Source organism: Talpa europaea (assembly GCF_964194135.1).
Source record: "Talpa europaea genome assembly, chromosome: 1".
NCBI lineage: Eukaryota > Metazoa > Chordata > Mammalia > Eulipotyphla > Talpidae > Talpa > Talpa europaea.
In genome coordinates, this window is record NC_140073.1 from 122,126,357 (window position 1) to 122,151,510 (window position 25,154).

The following is a 25,154-nucleotide window of genomic DNA, read 5'->3' on the forward strand; positions in this document are numbered from 1 at the left end:
CTTTTCACACATTAGATGCTACTTCCTAGGTGACATTTTAGTGATAATCCCCCAATATCAAATTTGTCCACCTCAAATGATAAATATTCACATTAATGGTACCTAAATGTCAAAGCACTGGAATTCAGATAGAAAATAGCAGAAAGTAGTAAAAGCTGCCACACTGTACACATGGTGTCCATGTAAATGAGCCTTGTTGTAGAACAAGCTTACAAGAATACTAAGGAAGGTTATGATTTCTTTGACAGTAACGGTTATTTGCATATGACTCAAACATGATGCTAGACTTTCTGGGATTATCAGACTTTCTGCCCATTCCGTTGGGCCCCATGTTTGGTGACTTCCAAAATTAGAAAGGATAAAATTTCAGTTGATGGATCAAATGACCTGTTTAAGAAAAACCCTTAAAGTTGGTATTAAGTAGATTTCCAGAAGATAATTTTATAATCTTTTAAAAGTTATAGGAGTAGGGATTTTTTTTTTTGTATTGAAAAATCCAGAAAAAAGTTACATTAGCTACACAAACTTTTGGTCTTGTTCAGATATATTCACATTGTGAACCTTATTTTTCAATCACATATACAACTTATACTAAAAAAGATCTTAAAAAGCACTATCATAACATTCCAAAAATTAGAGTACAAGGGAAAATGTAATTACAAACTGCTGCATTTAGAAACAACATGCTACAAAACTGAAGATTTTCTGGTTTGATCTGTATTTCTGAACAATGATAAGTCAATTGGTTATTATTTATTTTATCTTTGCCCTATGTATGGTGATTCTCATCTAAATCTTCATGTCATCATAACTTACTCTACAGCTAGGAACTTTGGGGTTGATTTATATGATTAATTTAAGAAAGTGGGACCATGAGATTTAGTATGCAAATAACTATTTCCCACAGTGAATTTGACTGTAAGGCAAAAAAAAATATGCTCTTCCACCAGTACTCATATCATCCAAAAATTAGAGAAATTCCCTTGGCATTTTGCATGGATTTCTTTCCAGATTGTGAATCCCTTTTGGGGGCTTGAGGCCAACATTTTGTAACATTTGCCAATAATTTTTATTGATTCTTTGGGAATATCCTTTAGAGTAACATTTTTTTTTACTGAGATCTTTATTGTAGATCTCATAAAATTAATCATATTGATAGCTTGTTTTCACATAATGAGGTATTGTTCTCAGTTTTAGGTGTCATTCCTAAATGGAGATGTGTGCTTCAGATGCATTCTGAAACATTTTGTATTTATCACTCACATCTACATTGCAGGGACCCCCTGGTCCTCCTGGCCCCCCTGGTACGTCTGGTCATCCTGGCTCCCCTGTAAGTATAGCCATTAGTTATACACCTTTTCTTCATGCTTATTATTCAATAAATACAAATAAATACAAAACCTGCTATTATTTGGTTGTTCCTTTATGCATAATTTCATTGTATAAAGAAGTCACAAGCAAGAAACTGATTATTCCTTCAAAGATATTACAATTTCACATTTAATTTGTTCCCACCAACAACTCTCAGCAATTAAAATCTTGATAAAATTAACTATATGTTTAATATGCATGTAATATGGCTTCAAGTTTGGAGCAATTCTTTACAATGGAATGAAATAGCTGGACGGTATAAATTAACTTTCATCGAAAATTTGAGTTTCAATCATTGTAAATGGGACTAAAATTCACTTATTTCATTCACAATTCTTAATTTCTTACTGTCTTCAATATATAAATTAATTATATGAAGATTAAATTACTTTAAAGTGTTTGTATATTATTCTATCCTTTAGGGATCTCCAGGATACCAAGGTCCGCCTGGTGAACCTGGGCAAGCTGGTCCTTCAGTAAGTAACATTTATATCTATATTTAATAAATTGACTTTTTTAATAGAGAAAACACTTTCAGTTTCTAAAGTATAATCATAAATCCCTATAAAGATTAAGTTTATGCTTATATTAAAAAAAGAATGAAGTACACTTTTATAATAATTGTATTGGTTTCAAAGATATTTGAACTCAACTAATGTTTAGATATCTTGGAAACACTATTTAGGATAAGAATTTCCTTGTTAGTTAGGCAATATATTAGTTTACTTGCTAGTATGGAAACAAAATCCTCTATGTTTTAAATATAGATTTAATCTTTCTATCACAACTTGGTTCATCTTCATAGCTACCATAGCTACTCTTCTGGTACATAATTTTTTAAACTTAATTTAGTAGAAATAAACATAAGCTAATAGAGAACTCCAAGAGAACATGTTGTATAAATAAGCAAGTAAGGTAAAGTGAATTTAATTCAATATTTCAATATATTGGAAATATATAAATATTTGAAAATTCAGTATCTCAAAACACATAGAAGTACATTTGGATGTATTAATTCACATACATGATATAAAATATAGATATATGATATATCTAATTTTCCTTAAAAATAAGGTTAATATAAATAAAAATGGATATGGTGTAGGTATAATATTAACTCAAGGTATCATTTTTCATAATGAGACATATCAAGAGTACTTTCTAAAAGGAGGTTCCCTTCAGGAATAAACATAATATATATTGGCAATTGTAACAGAAAATATACAAATATATTTGTTTTTTTTTTCCTTATTTTTAGGGTCCTCCAGGACCTCCTGGTGCTATCGGTCCATCTGGCCCTGCCGGAAAAGATGTAAGTTTTTAAGGACTGAATGATGATACAATAAAATTCTATTTGGAATATTATAAATAGTATATATTGTCTGTAAGAACCTTACGGTGAAAAAATCTTATTCAAAAATTGTTGGTATTTTACATGTTAGGTCATGTTAATATTTGAATATCAGTATTGACATAACTGCATATTCCATTGATTAAATTCCAAACTAACAGAATCCCCAAGTGTATCTTGACTCTATCAAGAAAACTCAGCCAGACAGTATTACTTAACTAGAAGAGAAGAAGAGAAATAAGTTACTTCTCTCTGTTATAATGAAAAAAATGTTAATTAGTACTTTATGATATTGAGAACTTAAAACATATTTCACAGTATGTTGTTTTTTTTCCATTTAATCATCAATGGCAAATTGTTCACATGGGGCTGAAAGATAATCATCACATTTCAGTGATGAAAGATGCCTTCATTATTCACAGGTTTCATTGTGGTGGGAGTAGTCATCCCCATTCCTTCTACTATGAAAACTGATCTCACAAATACTCATTTAGCCCAACCATCTTCATGAATCCAAGATGAGAATAATGCAAAGGAATCACTTCCCTTATTGACTACAATGTATTTTCTCTTGCATAAGCACCCATGTATTTTTTTATTTCTCCACCTAGGGGGAATCAGGAAGACCAGGAAGACCTGGAGAGAGAGGATTACCTGGACCCCCAGTAAGTCCTCAGCATCCAATGAAGTACAGTGGCCTCAGTGATTTTAGCTTAAAAATTGCTATGTAATTAAACATTAATATTACAAGGCACTTTAACCAATGGGTTGTGATTCTATTTGAAGGTTCTTGAAAGCTCAGTAATATATCTTTTATTAATCATTTTTAGGGTATCAAAGGGCCAGCTGGCATGCCTGGATTCCCTGGCATGAAAGGACACAGAGTAAGTAGAATTTCTAAACTGACATTAAGTTGTGTTTACTTGCCAATTTTTTTTTTGAATAATTGAGATTATGCCAGAAATGGCTGATTCTGACTACTAGTTTATTTGATTGTTTTTGTCTATCAAATGTGTTTGAAAAAACTTGGGAAAGAATAAGTTAATTTTCTTCCCACCTCAGTCAGAAAATGATGGATATATACATCAGTGCCTATGCATTGACTTAGTCAATATGATTTACAGGCTAAATCTGGGAACTTTATTCTTTGTAAAATATTAGGTAGATTCAACCAACTGAACCAAAAAATCTATCAATTTAATAGAAATGAAATATATGACACTGATATTTGCTTCTGTAAGATTAAGACAACTTCTTAATTAAACCAAACTGTACTTTCTACTTGGTTTTTTTTTTTTTTTCACTATAAAACCAATGTCAAATATCTTCAATCAATTTAAAGAATTTTAAATGATTTGTTATTCTTGAAAATAGTGCTGTGTGGAAAAATCCAGTTATAAAGACTTCAATGTAAAGTTTTAAATCATTTTGGATATAGCAGATTTTAATAACTTTACTACTTTTTTATAAATTTCATAGGGCTTTGATGGACGAAATGGAGAAAAGGGTGAAACAGGTGCCCCTGGATTAAAGGTGAATCACTCACAAAAAATTATATTTTCACAAGCAATTTCACTTCAAAGTTATAGCTATATTTAAAATGTATATTTTGGACTTCAATGTATATATTTGGACTTTTTCTGAAAGTTGCTTAAATTTTGCATGTTAAAAGCTGAATAAAAATGACTGATTGAGATGTTCTATTAAAGTTTATGTGAAAATTGATAATTTGAACAGTTTCAACTGGAATTTGTTGAACATCATTGAATAATTCATTGTTTATTTCTATTTAATCTTCAAGTTTTAAAATGCAAAAAATGAATTGACACATGAAAGACAAATATTTGATTTTGTTAAAATGTTCGTTTTTTTTGGTAGTTTCCACAATAGTTTTCATAATAGGCTGTGTTTAAAAACTATGGCAATTCTCTTTCTGTTATACAAAGTGGTAACATATTATATGTTTCTAGGGTGAAAACGGTCTTCCAGGTGAAAATGGAGCCCCTGGGCCCATGGTAACTTATGTTTCTTATATACTTTACAGTTTTACTATCACCTCCATCTACCCCCAAACTGGCCTTGTTCCCTCCTTAACTATAATTACATGTGTCAATTGTAAAGTAAATCTTCATTTCAATTTTGTTTTGTAGGGTCCAAGAGGGGCTCCTGGAGAGAGAGGACGACCAGGGCTTCCGGGTGCTGCAGTGAGTATTATTACAAATTCCAAAATATAAATTGCACAGGTTCAAGCTAGAGTCACAGATAAATGGCTCAGATTTAAAAGCTGTGACAATCTACAGAAAATATATTTTCTATAAAATTGCATTTAAAGTCACCTCCATAAAATTTTAGCCATGATTACAGGGATAGATATAAATGTTTTGTAGTTATTATATCTGTTGCAGGTTTCCCTGTGTGTTAACTTTCCATGTTATTAGAGCTATTATATTCTCATTCAGTTCCATAAAACACAGAATTCCCACTTTATACATTAGATCGTTACAGACATTAAAAAAAAAACAGAATACTAGAAATTTAGTCATGATAAATATATAATTTGTAATCAGATTTTAATATACTTGAGGAAAACAACTCAATTGAATTAGAATTAAGCTAAAATAATACTTGTGACCCACCTTTCAGAATTAAGAAAACACTTGAGACAAATTTCTCTTTTTAGGGGTCTCGAGGTAATGATGGTGCTCGTGGAAGTGATGGACAACCAGTGAGTGACTTTTTATCTATTCCTCATTTGCTTTAGCGTAAAGAGCAAGATTATGATTTGTAGAATATTTAATGTGTGTATAAATCTATCTGGGTGATATATATATATTAATGTTAATTATCTTTGCCACTTGCAAATGGAAAAAAATTGATTTGATTATAGTTCCCAAACTGAACATTCCTTCATGAACATCTGATTCAAACTGACAATGAGCAAATCTATGTTCTGATGCTCCTTAGCACAATTGACCAATTGCTAAAATCTGTGTGATATTTACAGTGCTAATTAATATCCAGTATTGAATAAGGCCATTAAGAGAGCCCTAAAAAATAGATGTTATCTCTGCTTTATAAATAAAAGTACAAAAACTGAGGGCTTAAATAACCTGCATAAAGTCACATATTCCTGGCAGAATTATATTTGTGCAGGGAGATCCCAAGTTTCTAACTTGAGATTTCATTCTCCATGTTTTACAACATTTTTTTCTCCATATAATATTCATCCATGTATAATAAATACTATTTTTATCCACCAAACTGTCTTCTGAACTGTGTATGTGCTCACTTGTGATTTACTATTAGTGCTGGCTTTTGTTTATGTGATAAAGAGCTCCTGAAATTGTTTTTAATTTTATTTAGGGTCCCCCTGGTCCTCCTGGAACTGCAGGATTCCCTGGCTCCCCCGGTGCTAAGGTAAGCATATACTTCTATAGAATATAAAATATATCTTGGAGAAAACAGAAAAATCATTGCACTGCTCCTTGAAAATTATTAATTTTTTTGCCAGTCTAATGGCTTTTATAGGTACAGATACTAAAAACATATTCTGGATTCCAAAAGGGACATTAACCTTGGCATTCAAGTATCCTGACATCTATTCTAATGCCTTCGCTCTTTTACAGTGTCTTTCTGGAAAACACAGATAGATAGCATAGTCACACACACAGTTGTCATTTTCCTCTGTCTTTATTAGTAATAACTCTTTGCTTTTGATAGACTATAAAGTCATACTATTCCAGAGTTTGGGAGACTGGTTTAGATAGAATTTAAGATTAAACTGGTTAAGTAAGTAGTAGAGGCAAGGGAAATTGACTTTTTAAGATTTTATCCTTTAGGGTGAAGTTGGACCTGCAGGTTCTCCTGGTTCAAGTGGTTCCCCTGGACAAAGAGGAGAACCTGGACCTCAGGGACATGCTGGCTCTCCAGGTCCTCCTGTAAGTAGCTAATGTGGTCTTTGAAAGGGCAAGTGTTGCTTCATTTATTGGGTGAAAGCATATGTTTTAATATTGCTATCAATTAAAATTAATTCTTCATGTTTTATAATTCCACTATTGTAATAGTGATTTGATTTGTACTAAAAATAATAGTTTTTGAGGATTGTACTCTTCTAGGATTTATGAATTTTATGCTTGTATAACATAGAGTAAAATAGAGGATGGATAATTAATTATCTGATATTTTTAATAATGTGTCCCAAACAAGTCACCAAGAAGAAAAATTCAAAGAAAAAAGAGCAAGAAACTTTTCTATTCACTTATGATTTAATAATTTAGAACAAGTGCTCATTATCTCTAATTTATTCACATAATGATAATCTTTTGCTTATACTTTATGTGTTATGCTCTCGTTGGTAGTATCATCTAATGTTATAAAGCTTAACACCCACACGTGAAATTATTTTACAAATATAAAAGCAACTTCAAATATATATGCACTATTTAAATTATTATCAAAAATCTCTTTTTCCCCTCTAGGGCCCTCCTGGGACTAGTGGCAGTCCTGGTGGTAAAGGAGAAATGGTAAGATGCCCCCTCCTTTACCCTCATCTCATCCACACACACACATTTTTGGCTCCCTTTGTATTTTGCGTGATTTTTCGTTAGCTAATCAGACAACAAGTTTCCAATTTATCTAACGTTATTGTTCTTGGGTAATTTTTAGGGTCCCGCTGGTATTCCTGGAGCCCCTGGACTGTTGGGACCCAGGGGCCCCCCAGGACCACCTGGCACCAATGGTGTTCCTGGACAGAGAGGTGGTGCAGTGAGTTTCCTATTTTATATATTATTTTACTGCCTAAAATGTATGGATTAATTCTCATAACAAAATAACATAAATAGCAGGGTTTGTTCATTTGAATTACGGTGATTTTACTCTGGTTTTATAATTTCTCCAGGTGTTACTGGTGATGATCGGGATACTCTAGTCTCCCTAATTTTAAAGCAAGATTTTATTTCTTTTAGGGTGAACCCGGAAAGCATGGTGCGAAAGGAGAGCCAGGACCACGTGGTGAACGAGTAAGTATTACCCCAAATAAAAAGATTGGGTTATCTCTTACAAAACACATGGTTATTAGAAATTAAGCAGCTAAAAATATGCAACCAAATTCAGTCATTATTCCTTTATTTTGGTACCTTTTCTTAGGGTGAAGCTGGTTCTCCAGGCATTCCAGGACCTAAAGGTGAAGATGGTAAAGATGGTTCACCTGGAGAACCTGGTGCAAATGGAACTCCCGGACCTGCAGGAGAAAGGGTAATTTTTTCCAACATCTGCTATCACTCACATAGAACTTCACCTTTAGGGTCAGGGAACTGCCATTTTTAAAGAGAATCCAAACCCAAATATTGATTGAAAGCATTTAATAACATGCAAATGTCTCTGTTGCCACTCAAGAAGTAGGAAAATGTTTTATTGCTTTGCACTGGAAAATTTGCCTTTTATCATTTTCAGGGTGCGCCTGGATTCCGAGGATCTCCTGGAGCAAATGGCCTTCCAGGAGAAAAGGTAGGTGACTTCAGGTTTTATTTTCATAGAAACAGGTATAGTCCATGAATAGATATAAACATCTCTGCAAGTTCCCATTAATTAAAATCTAAATATCTGAAAAAATATCAGTTTTTATAGAAATTAATATCAGTGTAAACCAATGATTCTAGCCCCTGCTCAACAATTTTCCTTGCTTTGTAACTAAAACAAATCATTTAATCTCTATGTAAATTCTTTGACTTGCCTGTCCATTGAAAATTTTTTATCTCAGCATCATATCAAGCCTAAGAAAAGCAAATATGACTAAAATTTCTTTGAAAACTCTGTAGTGCTATACAGATAAAAATTAATATTGTTAGTGCTTTTTTGACTTTATATGCACAGAAATATATTAAGTCCATTAAATATTGCTTTTTAAAGCATGTGATGTTCCTCAACATTGCCTCAAAATATTTCCAGCATGACAATCTGACCTACTAACTGGGATTTTGATTAGAACATGTCAGCAACATACCAATTATGAGAGAATTTGGTTGTAACCTAAATATTGTGACTGTGTAGATCAATGAATACTCCTTTAAGTTGTTGATTTATTTCACTTCTTAGGGTCCCGCTGGGGAGCGCGGTGGTCCAGGTCCTGCAGGACCTAGAGGAGCTGCTGGAGAACCAGGTCGCGATGGCGTCCCTGGAGGCCCAGGAATGAGGGTACAGAGACACACTTGTTTGAATGACCCTGCAATTTTCTAACAAGAAAGGCACTGAAGAAGGATCAAAGACAACCTAAATCAGGCTAGCATTTCTGTGGGTTCAAAACAAAACAAAATAATTTTTTTAAAGAAAATGTAGGTTAGTATAGGTCGAAGAACAAAAAGCTAGAACATTTGACTAAGACAATTTATAAACAAAAAAAAAAAATGTGTACATCTCTGAGACTGCATATGTAAGTGAAAATCTCAAAATTTTACAGATTTTTTTTTAGTATGTTTGTACTTCATTGATCTTTTTAAATCACCTGTCTGACTCATCTCTTTAATTTAGGGTATGCCCGGAAGCCCAGGAGGACCAGGAAATGATGGGAAACCAGGGCCTCCCGTATGTACATTTTTTAGTTTCTCTATAGAAGCTTAGTTAAATAATGAAATTCAGGCTTTTGCCTAGCCTTGATAAACATTGTATAATTTTAATATGTATGTTGCATATTTCTGATCAGACCTTTATCAAGCCTCTATTTGTATCAATTTTTTTTTTTGTCATTAGGGAAGTCAAGGAGAAAGTGGTCGGCCAGGTCCTCCAGGCCCATCTGGTCCCCGAGGTCAGCCTGGTGTCATGGGCTTCCCTGGTCCTAAAGGAAATGATGTGAGTTCCTCTTTCCTTTCTTCAGTAGCTATTTGAGAGGAGACCTTTTACTTTCCATATTGGTGGGGTGATGGGCAGTTTGCAGAAATGGTCAAAACTAATCTCTACTTCAAAGCATAGAAGAATACATGAAAATCAAAATACACTGTAAGAAAGGAGCTAATTTTTTTTTAATGGAATTCTGGGGAAAGAGGCAACATGTATGGAAACATAGTTCTCGACATTATTTTTTGGTTATGGGGGTGTGTGTGTGTAAGAGATTCATTAAAAATATGAATAATTTCCTTTGAGAATTAGTAAATTATGGCCACTTCTTTTTAAGGGTGCTCCTGGCAAGAATGGAGAACGAGGTGGCCCCGGGGGTCCTGGCCCACAGGTATGTAGCTTATCAATTTATTTCCAACTGTCTAATTTATTTCCAACTGTCTAATTTATTTCCAACTGTATGGTTTCTCTTTGTTATCTTCGTTAACCCTGTTTCACTAACTGCTTTCTTTTTAGGGTCCTGCTGGAAAGAATGGTGAAACGGGACCTCAGGGCCCCCCAGGGCCTACTGTAAGTTTATTCCCATAAATTGGAGATGTAAATGGGTGGAGGTGGGGCAAAGGGAAGACCAGGAATTATATAATCTCTGACACTCTATAATTTAATTCACCAAAGCAATTACAAATAGTGCTTATTAGTTAATTAAATGTTGACATCGATGCACAGCAGACCTCTCCTGACTCGCCCACTGCTCCCCTCAGCAGTGTATTTCAGTCGATCTGTCTGTTCTGTTCCCCACTCTGTTGGTGAATCCTCTCACCCCCTGAACCTCTGGCCAGTTCTTGTTTGCATAAATAAATAAATCTTTAGAAAAAATGTTGACATTGAGCAAATTTATATTGGATGTGTCTCCCATGTGTCACTTCCACAGACCAAACTCTTCCCTCTCGTTATTTTTAAATTTAGCTTGAAAACCACATGGACTAGATACGAAAGGGTATTTTATAATGGAGCATCTCTTTTTTTTTTTTTTTTTTTGCACAGGGACCATCTGGTGACAAAGGAGAATCAGGACCCCCTGGTCTACCAGGACCACAAGTAAGAATTTGTTATTTAAATATCCCTGGACACCTACTTTTACCGATTCAATACTTCCCATATTTGTTGAGTCAATTGACAGTTCATTTTTTCAGTATACCAATTCATATTAAGTTTTAAATTGTCAGTTTGTTTTTTACCTTTAAACAAAATTACTAAAATAGCATTCTGCCTATTCCAGAATGACTCTATTATTTAAAAAATATTTTAAATATAATTAACATTCTATATGTTTAAACTTATTTTTATTATAATTTAAACTCACATAACCATGTTCATTCATTCATTTTATATATAGCAACAGAAAGAATAAAGGGAAATGAATATAGTTTTATAAGATTAATTAGCATTATAGCTCTATCATTGAATTTTGAGAGTCACAAATCTTCTACCGGTAAAAAAGACCTCTAACACCACTTTTGAATACCTTTTAGAAACATATATGAAAAAATTTCTGTAAGTGAAGTTTAAAATGATTGCATAATACAACTATGATGGTTTGTAGGGCATACCTGGAACGAATGGCCCTCCGGGAGAAAATGGAAAACCTGGTGAACCAGTAAGTTTCATGCCATTTTTTTCAAAATGAACCAAAAAATAAGTAATAGTTATGTATCAATTGTTAATCTTTGTATTTTCTTAAGTATTTTCTTAAGCCATAATATCTGAGTTTTAACATTAAGTTTTAAAACATTAATTAACAAAATGAAGAAAAGTTATGAGAGCATAGCTGTTACAGGAAAAGTTTGAATTTTACCAAACAATAAATGGAACTAAAGGAAATATCCATAACTCAAGATTTGACAAATTGCATGAAATATGAAAGAGAAAAATGTGTCTTTAGCTTTCATTTATAAAACATGCACTCTGATATAGGTTCAATCACATAAATCACCTATCTTCTAGGGTCCAAAGGGTGATGCCGGCTCACCTGGAACTCCTGGAGGCAAGGTAGATATTTTGAATTATTTCCTAATTTCTTCAGCATGTTATAGAGCAGTTCATTAGTGGCATGTTTTTATTATGTCAAACTAAACTCCCTTTTTGAAAAGCACAACATTACAAATGTTTGTTGAGTACATTTAGGGCAACTCAAGACTTTCCCAATACATCAAAATTGCCTCATTTGGAAAATCAAATTCTCTGACATAAATAAACCCTATGGAATCAACTATGGACCTGAAATTTCAGGAGGAAATTCTTTCCAGTGCATTGATATTGTATAGAAACCTGATTTTTGTAGAAGAACATTAAATGTTCATACTTTGGAATAAAATAATAACAATAATAATAGTTTTAGGTTTAGTTCATTAGGTCAGATGTGAAAGTTCTCTTATTTAAACTCTTTAATTTTCCAGTTCTCTGTTGATCAAATGTTATTTAGAACTATAAATATTTCTAAATTGTTCAAAAATATAAAAACTTGGTGATCTGCATCAATTCAGGGTAATTCTGTTTTGGTTTTGTATTGGGTTTTCTAACAAGGATATTACATTCCAATTATAGGGTGATTCTGGTGCTCCTGGTGAGCGTGGGGCCCCTGGAGCAGCGGGGCCCCCAGGACCGAGAGGTGGAGCTGGTCCCCCTGGACCCGAAGGTGGAAAGGTAACTGCATAATTCAATTCACATAAATTTTACAAAATGTATTCATTTCCTTCCTGAGAATTGCAATTTCCCTTTTGATTTCAGGGCCCTGCAGGTCCCGCTGGGCCACCTGGTAATGCTGGCTCACCTGGTCTGCAAGGAATGCCAGGAGAAAGAGGAGGTCCTGGAGGTCCTGGTCCAAAGGGTGACAAGGTATTGTCCTCTTTTCTGTTAATTATGCTACAAAACAAATTTTATAGGTTAAAGGAAAGCAGCATTGCTGGAAAATAATCTATTTTAAAAAATTAACTGCTGTTTCATAGTAAATGAAATTTGAGTTGTATTCCTAGAGTAACTATTTCTAAGAACACATCAAAGTGAATCTTGAGGTTGCTCCTCTTCTTGGGAGATTTGCGTTAAGGATCCTTCTAATCTGATGACCCTGACTTTTATTTGACAGGGTGATCCAGGTGGTTCAGGTGCTGATGGTGCCCCAGGGAAAGATGGCCCAAGGGTGAGTCTTTGTACTGTAGAGAAACAGGCCTTTACTGAATGGGACATGGAGTAGTCCCTCACCTCATCTTCTAATTTTTCCAGAAATTCTTCAGAATCTAGACCACACTTTGTCATATTCTGTATATTAAGAAGACCCCAGTGACTTGATTATTAAAATTCCTGGTCCTATATATCACTAGCTGATAGTTCAATATAGCCTAAGAATGTAAAAAAGTATGATAAAGGTTAGAAACTGAATTCATAAATCATGAAAGTGTGAGATAATCATTACTGCTTCAGAAGAGATTTTTGATTTAAAAAAACATTTAATTGGATGGTATAGATTCATATAACAACTTATACAAATCTGCGGGACATCATGCTGAGTAAAGGAAAATTTCACAAGGATTCATCCTGCACGATTCCATTCATTTCACATTCTTGAAACAACACAGTTACAGAGATGTAGCACAGAATGGTTACCAGGAATTAGGAATAGGGGAGAAGAGTGTGCCTATGAAAAGATGACATAAAAGTCTTATTGTGATTGTACATTTAAATATCTTGATTGTTGTGTTCATTATACAAGGCTATAGATGATTAAATCTTATATTTTTTTATACACACATGAGTGTATGTGCAAGTGCTGAAATAACTTGACAAAATTCTATGACTTATACTAATGGCAATTTCTAAGTTTTAATAGTGCAATGTAGTTGTGTAAGACAACATTGAGGGAAGCTAGGAGAAAAGTTCACAGAATTTTCCTGTATATTCCTTTTCAACTTTCTGTGACACTCCCATCAAAATAAGTTAAAAACAAATTTTAAAAATGCAATAGATTCTATTTCTGTTAGCTAACAAATATGTTATTATGTTAGCAAATAATACTGCAAATGATAAGTACACAATATCATAGCTGTTATATTTACTAGAGTTGCCTTGAAGCATTTCAACTATTGACAGACTAGATGCGTAAACTATCATCTAGTTTTGCAAAGCAGCTAATATTTTATTTATGTGATATAAGTAAAACTTCAGTATTTGAAAACATTAATATGTGTAATGATGCTGAGAATAGTTGAATGAAACATTTTGAATTATCAAGCAATCAAATAAGGCAATGTTCTTTAAATTTTAAAAGATGTTACTATAATATCTTACATCATGTCTTATTTATTCTCTACAATAGAATAAATGAATCAATAAATTGTCATTCAATCTTATATTCCTTTGGAGTCATCTCCAAAGAATCATGCATTTTCTAAGCTCTGTAGCATTTGCATACTGTGTGAAGAACACATTATTCCAGCATAAGGGAAATCATATTATCTAGTTTGCTAGATCCATAATATGACTATATACTCTTTTTTTTAATAGGAAAATGATATTCTTTATCTTAAAATTTAAAAATATATTTCTATTTTCTATTTCTATAGGGTCCTACTGGTCCCATTGGTCCCCCCGGCCCAGCTGGTCAGCCTGGAGATAAGGTAATAAAACTCTATTGAGAAACAAAAAGAAAATGTCTTTGGCTTTTCAGATGATGGCAGTAATTCTTTTTTTCCCCTTTCAGGGTGAAGGTGGTGCCCCCGGACTTCCAGGTATAGCTGGTCCACGTGGTGGCCCTGTAAGTATTAAAGACATTTTCAACACACTTTTTAACCTACAGAGGCAGCAATTACTTAGGTTTTGCTTTTTAGCAATTCTGTCCCAGAGGCCATGAGTCTCAATTTGGAATTATTGTCTGTAGGAATCAAATGACGTACGAGTGAGCTTTATAGTTCTTAACTCATAAATTCATGAGACCATTTTAAATGATAGTTTCTATGCTAAATAATTTTGGAAAAAATATATTACACAAGGGCCTCCCCAGTGGCGCAGCAGGTTTAGCACAGCACTGTGAAGTTGTCCTCAGCCTCTGCAGCACAGGCTTGATTCTCAGCCAGCCGGGGAGATACCCACATGGTGCAGCAGACCTCTCCTGTCTCACCCGCTGCTCCCCTCAGCAGTGCTTTCAGTCAGTCTGTCTGTTCTGCTTCCTGCTCTGTCTCTGGTGAATCCTCTCACCCTCCCACACCTCTGGCCTGTACCCCAGCTCTTGTATAAATAAATAAATCTTTTAAAAAAATATTATACAAGTAATATACATTTGTAAAAAGGTATCTCTTAAAACCCATAGGACCTTTGCTTGAAGCTCCTTCTAGAGCAAAAAATTGCTACCTGCAAGGATTACAATTCAGAACAGTTATAAAATATATATTTTTAAATTAATTCATAAATTGATTGATTTCTCAACACTTTACCATGGTTTAACTAAGTTGTATAATTAAATGTGTTAAGCACTTGAAATTTTTCAAATTATTTTTCTTTTATAGTTTTTTCAAGTTTAGTTTCGAGTTAGCTAATTAACATAGCCATCACTTTATTTAGTTACATTTGTTAAATTTTTATCATTTTTTATTGAGGTAACATTGGCTTACCACACTATATATGATTTAGAGGCATAAGTTTACATCCCTTCAGATATATGTCACCACACCACAAATTATTATTATTGCAAATTATAGCACAGAGGCAAAAGGAACTAATGCTCTGGTGTTGTCCACTCCTAATTTTGTTGAAAAAGAAGTCTTCAGAGATTGAAGTATTTTAAGTAATTTGGTACTTTCTGTTTAGAGGAAAGATAAGGTGATATAGAGGATGATATACACTCTATGGGACAATGTCTCCACTGTGATTAATGAGGATATTTATCATTTCAGGGTGAGAGAGGTGAACATGGGCCTCCGGGACCTGCTGGCTTCCCTGGTGCTCCTGTAAGTATAAGCGTTAAAATACGCTTGTCACAGCCCAGCAGCACTGTCTTCTGGAAAAACAGAAGTATATGTCGAGTCTGGACTAGTATCCACTCACTAAAGTGTTATTTTACCCCCATTTTTTAGGTACAGGATTGTTTTTTTTTTTTTTCCTAATAAAATGGTATCAATTTCCCATTGGGTAGATTAATATGTAAGCTTTAGGAGCGCAGCTTCACACCTCAACCTGTGTGTATGTGTCACCAAACCACCACCAAAGTTCTGGTGCTGTTAATTCTGTCAAATTGACCCCCTCTACCAGTTCATCCCACCCTCATTTTCTTCCACACTAATAACCACCATATTTTTCAGTATGAGTTATTTTTGTTGTATTTTCTTCAAATTTGCTTTGATTACTTATATTCCACGTGTGATACCATCCAGGAATTGTCTTTTACTTGATGATTTTGCTTTAGCTTGATTCTTAATCCTTAAAAAAGTTGAGATAAAAACACCTGCCCTGACTTTAATGCCTGGTTAATGAGACTCACCTGGAACCATGGAACCACTAAAGCACTAAAGTTCTTCCATTATAAGCTAATTAAATAATCTAACATCATAGTTAAATGAATTTACTGATGCCTGCTTTCAAATGCGCAGTCCTTGGAATCACTTCCTCTCAAATGGCAATAATGTACATCGGAATGCTTACTTAATAATATAGTTTTATGATGAAAATATTGTATTTTCCTTGTCTTCAAAGAGTTTTCTTTTCCTATTCAACCTTCTTCATCTGAAAAATTCTATTTTCTGAAAAAAAAATAGTCAGCCAAGTGTCGTGTGAGGATGTCAGCTCACAGACTGTATTGTTTGTGACTGTAGGGACAGAATGGCGAACCTGGTGGTAAAGGGGAAAGAGGAGCTCCTGGTGAGAAAGGTGAAGGGGGCCCTCCTGGAGTTGCTGGACCCCCCGGTGGTGCTGGGCCAGCTGTGAGTATTCTCTATGTCTCAGCCTTCTAATGAAGTACTTAGGTCTAGCAAGAATTTGTTATTCCATATTGAGAAAACTTGTCCTGATGACAAGAGTACAGTGTTCTTTGGAACAGAGTTCTGAGTTTGAAGCTTGAGTCCAAGAGTCTAGATAGGACCTCAATCAAATAATTTGAAATTCTTCATAGAGTTACTGGGTATTTTTTTTATTTTGTTTTGTTTTAATGTTTTTCCAAAATAGATTCTCATTTCTGTTGTAGTTTTTCCCCCAATTTTATTGAGATCTAATTGCCATTAGATCTCATTGTGTACATTTAAATTATATAACATAACATTTTGATATGTGAATATACTGCAGAATGATTACCATAATAATGTTTTCCAAGAGCTCAATGCTTGTCTTAAATTTTTATTTTGGTGCCATTCTGGTAAATCATTCCCGCCCTCCTCTCTAGGGTCCCCCTGGTCCCCAAGGTGTTAAAGGTGAACGTGGCAGTCCTGGTAGTCCTGTAAGTATTGATCTTTCTAACTATTATTATCTAAACTATAATTGAAACACATTAATTAATATCAATTTGAACCACTGCTACTTTGAGAGCACTAGATTCTGAAAGATAGTGTAAAAATTAAAATCATTTACTCATAGGAGTTACTATAAAGAAGCGTAAAGACCCTAAGCTAGATGACAGGGTCTATCAAATTTCTTCTACTTTATATTTGTTTTTAGAGATCAGTTATTTGATCTATTTGAAATTCAAAAACATATCTTCCTTTCACAGGGTGCTGCTGGATTCCCTGGTGCTCGTGGTGTGTCTGGTCCTCCTGGAAGTAATGTAAGCAGTTTCTAAAGGATTTGTTTTTACCCTATATTCCATAAAAGCATTCAAAGGTGCTCTTAATTTTAGAAACCAGTTGCTACTTTTTTTTTTGTGGTAAATCAAATCTAAAATTATTTGAATGAGCTAAAGCAGGGAAAATTTCACATATTCATTGTAAAATACATTTCAAATAATTCTTTGTAGGGTAACCCAGGCCCCCCTGGTTCCAGTGGGCCTGCAGGCAAGGATGGACCCCCAGGTCCACCTGGTAGCAGTGGTGCTCCCGGCAACCCCGGATCACCTGGCCCAAAAGGTGATGCTGGGCAACCAGGCGAGAAGGGATCACCTGGCCCCCAGGGCCCTGCGGTGAGTAGCTTCATTGCTCTATTGACTGACAACACTACTTTATTCTTAATCACAAATTCTGTACATGAAAACACAGTCATTTAAAGAAGAGCTAAGACTTCATTTCTCTCACAACAGGGAGTTCCAGGCCCACTTGGACTGATAGGGATTCCCGGAGCACGGGGTCTTGCAGGACCACCAGGCATGACAGGTCCTAGGGGAAGCCCTGGCCCGCAAGGCATCAAGGTGAGTCTATCTATCCCTGCTTCTTGTCTCCTTTGAGAGCCTTCAGAGGTCATTTCACCACACCATGTATGGTCTGAATAAGCTTTTATGTAATAAATGCAAATTCCTGATCCTTTTTTTATTTTCAGGAGCTGTGAATACTTTTAAAACGCTCATCACACAAAAACAATGTACATCACATTCCAGTCCTGAACATAAATACATATAAACTGATAAGAGAAAATATCTCACCATCTCAAATAGCTGTTAGGAAACTTCTGAGCATTCTTCAGTTTATTGACTGTCATTGGAAATAATGTCAGCTTAGAGACCTTAAGCAGTCTTACCAATAGCAATTACCCATCAATTCAATTCACTTGGCACTCCTGATTTTCCTTTACTAATATTATTATGATATCCTAGTGCTTAGCATCTTAAATGTCCATTACTTTGAAGCTTTGGACAATGAAGTTTTGTTTTAATGGGCTTATATTTTGACACTTCAAGCACCTCTTTAAACTTATGGTTATATAATATTGCTGTGAAATTAAAACATAAAATATAAGCATTTTTAATTTATATGGACATATCTAGTTATATTCTTTAGGTCAAAATTGAATGTTCAATGTAACCTAATTCTAATGACAAGCTTAAACCTATGGTTTCATGATGACTTCTTATTTTTTTCCTTACCTTAGCTGTCTATTTATACATCTCACATTAAGATGTAATTTGAATAAGGTAATAAATGTAATTTTTCATCCCTTTGTCACTGGGAAAGTTTGAAAATATATAAGAAGCTGCTTCTCTAAAACTCTTCCCTCATGGAGGAGAGAATTTTAGGAATAATTCAATAGAAATTGAATAAAACAAGGTTTTTCCCTGGGAAATAAAGCTATCTATAACAACATATAGATTTCTTACATCAAAGTAAGTTAAAATAAAATTTCTTTTATTCCTTTGTACACAGGGTGAAAGTGGGAAACCAGGTACTCCAGGCCTCAGTGGAGAACGTGGCCCTCCTGGTCCCCAGGGTCTTCCTGGTCTGGCCGGTACAGCTGGTGAGCCTGGAAGAGATGTAAGTCTTTGTTCTTAGGAAATAAGTTAGCAGTTGACAATTTATCTAAGTGAGGGTCAAATTGGGCCTGAATATTTAAGATTGTATATATTATTACATGACAAAGAAATCTTTCCTTCTCTAGTAACATAGTTTTTCTATAACTAGAATACCTGTAAGTGGGCATGATCATTAATATTTACCGAATAAATAATCTTTAATGGACTGGAGTTTGAGCTCTAGCTAAATAAAGAAGTTAGAAGTGGGAGGAGACTTAATTTACATCATTCTTTTGGGTAACAATGTTCTCTGTGTTATCTGTGCTTAATCTTCTTGAGTTATAGATTTCCATTATCAGCTGAAATTAGTGTTTCTCAAGCTTTTTTTTTTATTATCAGTCCACTAAGTCATTTTTCCCACTAATCACTTTTCCCTCTCTCACTTCATGAAATATAAGTACCACAAATCCACTATATATTTGTTTAGGTGATGTTATCCTTTAAAAGACCACACCCATTGTAATAACTAAGATTTTTCACACACAATTTTTATCCTCTTTAGAATGATATTGCTCCCATTGAGAATGCATGATTTAGATGCTCTTTACATGGTTCCAAATCATTTGATTTCTTTTCTCCTTCATTTTTTCCTTCAATCAGGGAAACCCTGGGTCAGATGGACTGCCAGGTCGAGATGGATCTCCTGGTGGCAAGGTATAACAAACATGGGCACAGAAGTGTTGTGTAATGACAATAACAGTTGCTGATCATATTTATTTAGGATCTATGAATTTATCCACAGGGTGATCGTGGTGAAAATGGCTCTCCTGGTGCCCCTGGGGCTCCTGGTCACCCTGGCCCACCTGGTCCTGTTGGTCCCTCTGGAAAGAGTGGTGATAGAGGAGAGTCTGTGAGTTCTAATAAGCACCATTTATCTTTACTTGTCCATGTCACTCAATAGAGAGATTAGAAGGTAGAATGTCAGATCTGCCTACCAAGTGATCTACTAAAATTGGCTGTACAGCTTTTACGCTAGTCATTCCTTAGGCAACTATGGTAATAAAGATAGATGTAAGATTCTGGTAGTAGTCAATGAGGATAAAATTCAAAACAGTATTAATCAGACCAAGTATATGTTCACTGGGTAAATGTAAAGCTTAATTAACAGGACTTTCTCACCTTCCCTGTTAGATATAAACAGGGAAAGGACTTAAGAGAAGATAATATCAACTTTCAATAATAGTATGCATGCAGTTATTTTATCACAATGAAATTATTAATGTTAAGTAAAACAAAACTGTATCAATAGATCATTTTCTGTGTGATTGTTCATTTTTCTATCTTTATTTTAGGGTCCTGCTGGCCCTGCTGGAGCTCCAGGTCCTGCTGGTTCCCGAGGTGCACCTGTAAGTCTCTCTCTTTTTTTATTCATTCTCCAGTGTAGGAAATATTCTATTTTCTGGCATATTCAGAAAACAACATTCATGACAAAATATGTAATTATGGAACAGAATTTAAACGTTTGTAGTATAGAAAATAATTCAGCATCTAAAATTTTCTTGAGGTCAAGGATATAAACATCAACTATTGGGGTTCTGTGCAGTTATCAGTCCCAAATCATAACAACCACAAGCACAATCTTTATTAATCCATCTATCCTTACAATTCCATGTCTTAATGGGGATTTCTAGCTCATAGAATGTCATAAAACGAACTTAATTTTTATAAATTCTGTTATTTTTCCAATATGTATGTGTGCATATCTTAATTTTAAATGTGTTTATAAAGGGTCCCCAAGGCCCACGTGGTGACAAAGGTGAAACAGGTGAACGTGGTTCTGCTGGCATGAAAGGACATCGAGGATTCCCTGGTAGTCCAGGTGCCCCCGGTTCTCCAGTAAGTACATCCATTTTGATAGAAAATACACTTCAATGTATTTTAGCGAATAAATTAGACAAACATAGGGACTGTTGATGGAAAAGTGTTCATCATTAAAGAGTACATGCTGAAAATGATGAGAAATTGGTTCAACATGTTATTGGAGATAATAGTTAGCATGAAACCATGAGAAGGTTAGAGGAAAAGTAAATCATGCTCCTGAGTTTCTTGAACCTTCTTTCTTAAAGTCTTCCTTCAAATTCACCTTTCTTTTACATTCAGGGTCCTGCTGGTCACCAAGGCGCAATTGGTAGTCCAGGCCCTGCAGGCCCCAGAGTAAGTATCATAGAAAAACGTTGGAAGGTCCATATTTTTTTAAAACACTAAACCTCAGGAGGCTATTCTGACATTGTACTATCATTATATCTTAGGGACCTGTTGGACCCAGCGGCGCCCCTGGGAAAGATGGAACGAGTGGACACCCAGGTCCCATTGGGCCACCAGGGCCTCGAGGTAACAGAGGTGAAAGAGGATCTGAGGTAAGACATCATTTATAAATATTCAGTTTGCATTTGAGATTTAATATTTTATCATATTCAAATTTTCAGAAAAACTTTGTAATGTGTTTAAGCTAAGGTAATAAGCTTAAAACAATGCAATTACTGAACTTTATTTAGAAAATGAATAATCAATTTAAGGCATCCTTCAGCACATAAGATTGGAAAAGCCTATTTTATAATTTGATTCAATAAGTTATATCAGGGTAAGGACATAAATGTAATTAATCAAATGTACTCCTCCAGCACTGATCTCACATTGGAGTTCTCCCACCTATGATCATCATAAGGATTATGTAGTACATTTTCCTTCTCAACAGCTATTATGGTTTGTTTTGTTACAGATACCATCATTCCTAATGGGTTTCTATCACACACCTGTAAATAGAATAAAAAACAGTTATCTCCACAAGTCACACATATGGTAACTGAATCACAAATAAAGCAATAATCCCCAAAACATAAAACTAATGACAAATCTGAAATCAGAATCTAGATTTTCTGATCATATCCCCTCTGTCATATCAGCATTAAAATTGCTCACTTCACTTATATAGTAGAATTATGATAAAGTAAAATTTGTGTTCTTATAACTGATCATACACAGTGGAATACAATATATTTCATGTTAATGAATTATAGTTGTTATGAATTGTTTATCATTTGCTCATCAAACAACCCAAATAAACCAAATAAATAATTATGAAGATATATTATTTATAATGTGGAGACCAAAGAATTACAGTTCAGTGTTGCATGTCCTACCCTTCCTAGGGTTCCCCAGGCCATCCAGGACAGCCTGGCCCTCCTGGACCTCCTGGTGCCCCGGGTCCATGCTGCGGTGGGGCTGCTGCCATCTCTGGCGTTGGTGAAAAATCTGGTGGTTTTGCCCCATATTATGGAGATGAGCCTATGGACTTCAAAATCAACACTGAAGAAATTATGACTTCACTCAAATCTGTCAATGGACAGATAGAAAATCTCATTAGCCCTGATGGTTCTCGTAAAAACCCTGCTAGGAACTGCCGAGATCTGAAGTTCTGCCATCCTGAACTCAAGAGTGGTATGTTGGATGTCTTTTGTAATCATGACAACAGGACTATAAAGAAAGTTGTTTGTCAGAATATGGGCAGAAGAAAACACATTTATAAATAGAAAATATTTTATAGCAGAAAGAATATTTAAAGACTGTTAGTTGACTTGATGTTGACATTGCAAGAGAATATAAACTGCAGGTGTATATAAAATATTCCAAATGTAGGGAAATTTAAGGATAATTTTTATACAAATAGCACTGTTTCTGCATATCATTTTAATGTTATTTGTTCAATAAATTTATTGTAATATTTAATGCAATTTAATTTTGTAATAGACATAATTATTAAATTGTTCAAATTAAAAAATAATTTATAATTTTAGAATATTGTATAAGATGTAATAGAATATTGTAATAATGTAAGCTGTAGCGTGTATTGGGTTAATTCTCTCTCAAAGGCAAAATTATGTCAGACTTTCAAATATCTTAACAGGAAACATTGCTTTTGTTGATTTTTTTCTGGAAATTAAATTGGAGGACTACTATCAATCATAGGGGCTTAAAGTTTAGGCCTATTAGCATAAATCTAGATTAGACAAAGAGTTTATATTATTAAGCAAAACCACATTAAATAGGTAATCATCTTTAAGAGTTGAGTAATTGCAATACACCAGTCAAATGTCTTGGCTTAGTAGATCATCAATGTTCAATATTTTTATTTATAGTTGTTATACTAACCTTTTTACCTCAACAGTTTCAATCTAAAAATTTCTCTAATATGCTATACTGTAGGTACAAATACATAGGTACAAATACATGTATGCATGTGTTAAAATACATTAATAGACAAAATTATGAATGCCTTACTAGTTAAACACAAAAATTCTGTTCCAAATTTCATTGTTAAATTTTATAACCAATACCCATTGTTCTTTTTTGTGACTGCAGGAGAATATTGGGTTGATCCTAACCAAGGTTGCAAGATGGATGCTATTAAAGTATTCTGTAATATGGAAACCGGGGAAACATGTATAAATGCTAGTCCTTCGAATGTTCCACGGAAGAGATGGTGGACGGATTCCAGTGCTGAGAAGAAACATATTTGGTTTGGAGAGACCATGGATGGTGGCTTTCAGGTAAGAAAGGATATGACATCCTCTAGACACTAAGTTATTCCTATTTATCCCACATTTCAATTCTCCCATTTGTTCATCACAAAGCAAAGTTAGTTAATAAACAGAAGAGCTCAAATGATTTTATCTATTCAGATGACTTCTTTTATGATTTGTCATAAAAGAGCTAAGTTTGATTGAAATATTTGTTATATACAACCACCTCTTTTAATTCTTTTTACTCTCATAGCATGTTTTCCATGCAATAAAAACATGTTATATGTAAAATATGCATAAAACATATGAAACTCCCTCATTACTATGGTCATATTACACTGCATGCATCCTTTACTTACAGTTGAAATTAAAATGCTTTGTTCCCTATCACAGTTTAGTTATGGCAATCCTGAACTTCCTGAAGATGTCCTTGATGTCCAGCTGGCATTCCTCAGGCTTCTCTCCAGCCGGGCTTCCCAGAACATCACATATCATTGCAAGAATAGCATCGCATACATGGATCATGCCAGTGGGAATGTAAAGAAAGCCCTGAGACTGATGGGGTCAAATGACGGTGAATTCAAGGCAGAAGGAAATAGCAAATTCACATACACAGTTCTGGAGGATGGTTGCACTGTAAGTAACATCATTTTTATAGGCATGTGTCATAATAAGCTCAGCTTTTCTGGTTTAATGGTGCTATTTTGAAAAGAAATAAAAATAATGCAGGTAAACAAAAGAAGGCATTTGGTACAAATTATATGAAATCTACTGGTTCATTGCAGAGAATGTTAAAGTCACCAAAAAGTGAATATATCCTCTCAACCTCCAGGTGAAACTAGTTGAAATGAAGCATTGAAATTTAAATTCATACTATAAAGTGCATTAGATCACAGTTACAATGTATTTTGCATAATGCCATCATTTGGACTCATTCTAAAAACCGCTTTTCAATTTACATCTACATTTTGTTATTATCATTTATGAATAGAAGGAGCATTAACTTCTATTATTAGAAAATTCCATGTGACATAACTATTTATGAGCTTACCCTGAAGCCATCTTAGGCTTTTGGTAAAAAACAATATGATTTGTGAACTGGGAGGATAATAGCTTTGAAGTAGATAACTTAGGAAGTTGGAAACTCCCTTCAAGCAAAAATTGTTTTAACTTCTCAGTCAGAGGAAATATCTAAGTAATAGCAAAGTCACAATAACTTTCTTTTTTGCTTTTTTTTACAGAAACACACTGGGGAATGGGGCAAAACAGTCTTCGAGTATAGAACACGCAAGGCCATGAGGCTACCTATTGTAGATTTTGCACCCTATGATATCGGTGGCCCTAATCAAGAATTTGGTGTGGACGTTGGCCCTGTTTGCTTTTTATAAACCAAACTCTATCTGAAACCCCAGCAAAAAATTTCACACTCCATATGTGTTCCTCTTGTTCTAATCTTGTCAACCAGTACAAGTGACCAACTAAATTCCAGTTATTTATTTCCAAAATTTTTGGAAAAAGTATAATTTGACAAAAAAGGATACATTTTTTGCTGTTACACCAATTACAATTCAAATGCTTTTTGTTCTATTTTTTTACCAATTCCAATTTCAAAATG

General features: G+C 34.3%; 1 protein-coding gene across 1 annotated transcript in view; it reads left to right on the forward strand.

The window, feature by feature from the left end:
• COL3A1 (collagen type III alpha 1 chain) overlaps positions 1-24,927 on the forward strand; it is a gene marked incomplete at both ends in the record, with an annotated part of 37,550 nt that extends 12,623 nt beyond the window's left edge. The window contains 45 exons of the mRNA XM_084259313.1: positions 1,277-1,330; positions 1,794-1,847; positions 2,630-2,683; positions 3,334-3,387; positions 3,553-3,606; positions 4,202-4,255; positions 4,693-4,737; positions 4,873-4,926; positions 5,403-5,447; positions 6,086-6,139; positions 6,562-6,660; positions 7,201-7,245; positions 7,388-7,486; positions 7,687-7,740; positions 7,868-7,975; positions 8,174-8,227; positions 8,816-8,914; positions 9,248-9,301; positions 9,467-9,565; positions 9,888-9,941; positions 10,067-10,120; positions 10,595-10,648; positions 11,154-11,207; positions 12,155-12,253; positions 12,338-12,445; positions 12,693-12,746; positions 14,167-14,220; positions 14,304-14,357; positions 15,493-15,546; positions 16,408-16,515; positions 16,971-17,024; positions 17,295-17,348; positions 17,538-17,699; positions 17,817-17,924; positions 18,874-18,981; positions 19,620-19,673; positions 19,762-19,869; positions 20,312-20,365; positions 20,748-20,855; positions 21,120-21,173; positions 21,269-21,376; positions 22,169-22,457; positions 23,379-23,566; positions 23,933-24,175; positions 24,781-24,927. Coding sequence (XP_084115439.1) covers positions 1,277-1,330; positions 1,794-1,847; positions 2,630-2,683; positions 3,334-3,387; positions 3,553-3,606; positions 4,202-4,255; positions 4,693-4,737; positions 4,873-4,926; positions 5,403-5,447; positions 6,086-6,139; positions 6,562-6,660; positions 7,201-7,245; positions 7,388-7,486; positions 7,687-7,740; positions 7,868-7,975; positions 8,174-8,227; positions 8,816-8,914; positions 9,248-9,301; positions 9,467-9,565; positions 9,888-9,941; positions 10,067-10,120; positions 10,595-10,648; positions 11,154-11,207; positions 12,155-12,253; positions 12,338-12,445; positions 12,693-12,746; positions 14,167-14,220; positions 14,304-14,357; positions 15,493-15,546; positions 16,408-16,515; positions 16,971-17,024; positions 17,295-17,348; positions 17,538-17,699; positions 17,817-17,924; positions 18,874-18,981; positions 19,620-19,673; positions 19,762-19,869; positions 20,312-20,365; positions 20,748-20,855; positions 21,120-21,173; positions 21,269-21,376; positions 22,169-22,457; positions 23,379-23,566; positions 23,933-24,175; positions 24,781-24,927 — 3,819 coding nt within the window. The remainder of the gene's footprint in view (positions 1-1,276; positions 1,331-1,793; positions 1,848-2,629; positions 2,684-3,333; positions 3,388-3,552; positions 3,607-4,201; positions 4,256-4,692; positions 4,738-4,872; positions 4,927-5,402; positions 5,448-6,085; positions 6,140-6,561; positions 6,661-7,200; positions 7,246-7,387; positions 7,487-7,686; positions 7,741-7,867; positions 7,976-8,173; positions 8,228-8,815; positions 8,915-9,247; positions 9,302-9,466; positions 9,566-9,887; positions 9,942-10,066; positions 10,121-10,594; positions 10,649-11,153; positions 11,208-12,154; positions 12,254-12,337; positions 12,446-12,692; positions 12,747-14,166; positions 14,221-14,303; positions 14,358-15,492; positions 15,547-16,407; positions 16,516-16,970; positions 17,025-17,294; positions 17,349-17,537; positions 17,700-17,816; positions 17,925-18,873; positions 18,982-19,619; positions 19,674-19,761; positions 19,870-20,311; positions 20,366-20,747; positions 20,856-21,119; positions 21,174-21,268; positions 21,377-22,168; positions 22,458-23,378; positions 23,567-23,932; positions 24,176-24,780) is intronic.
• Between the last annotated feature and the right edge of the window lie 227 nt (positions 24,928-25,154).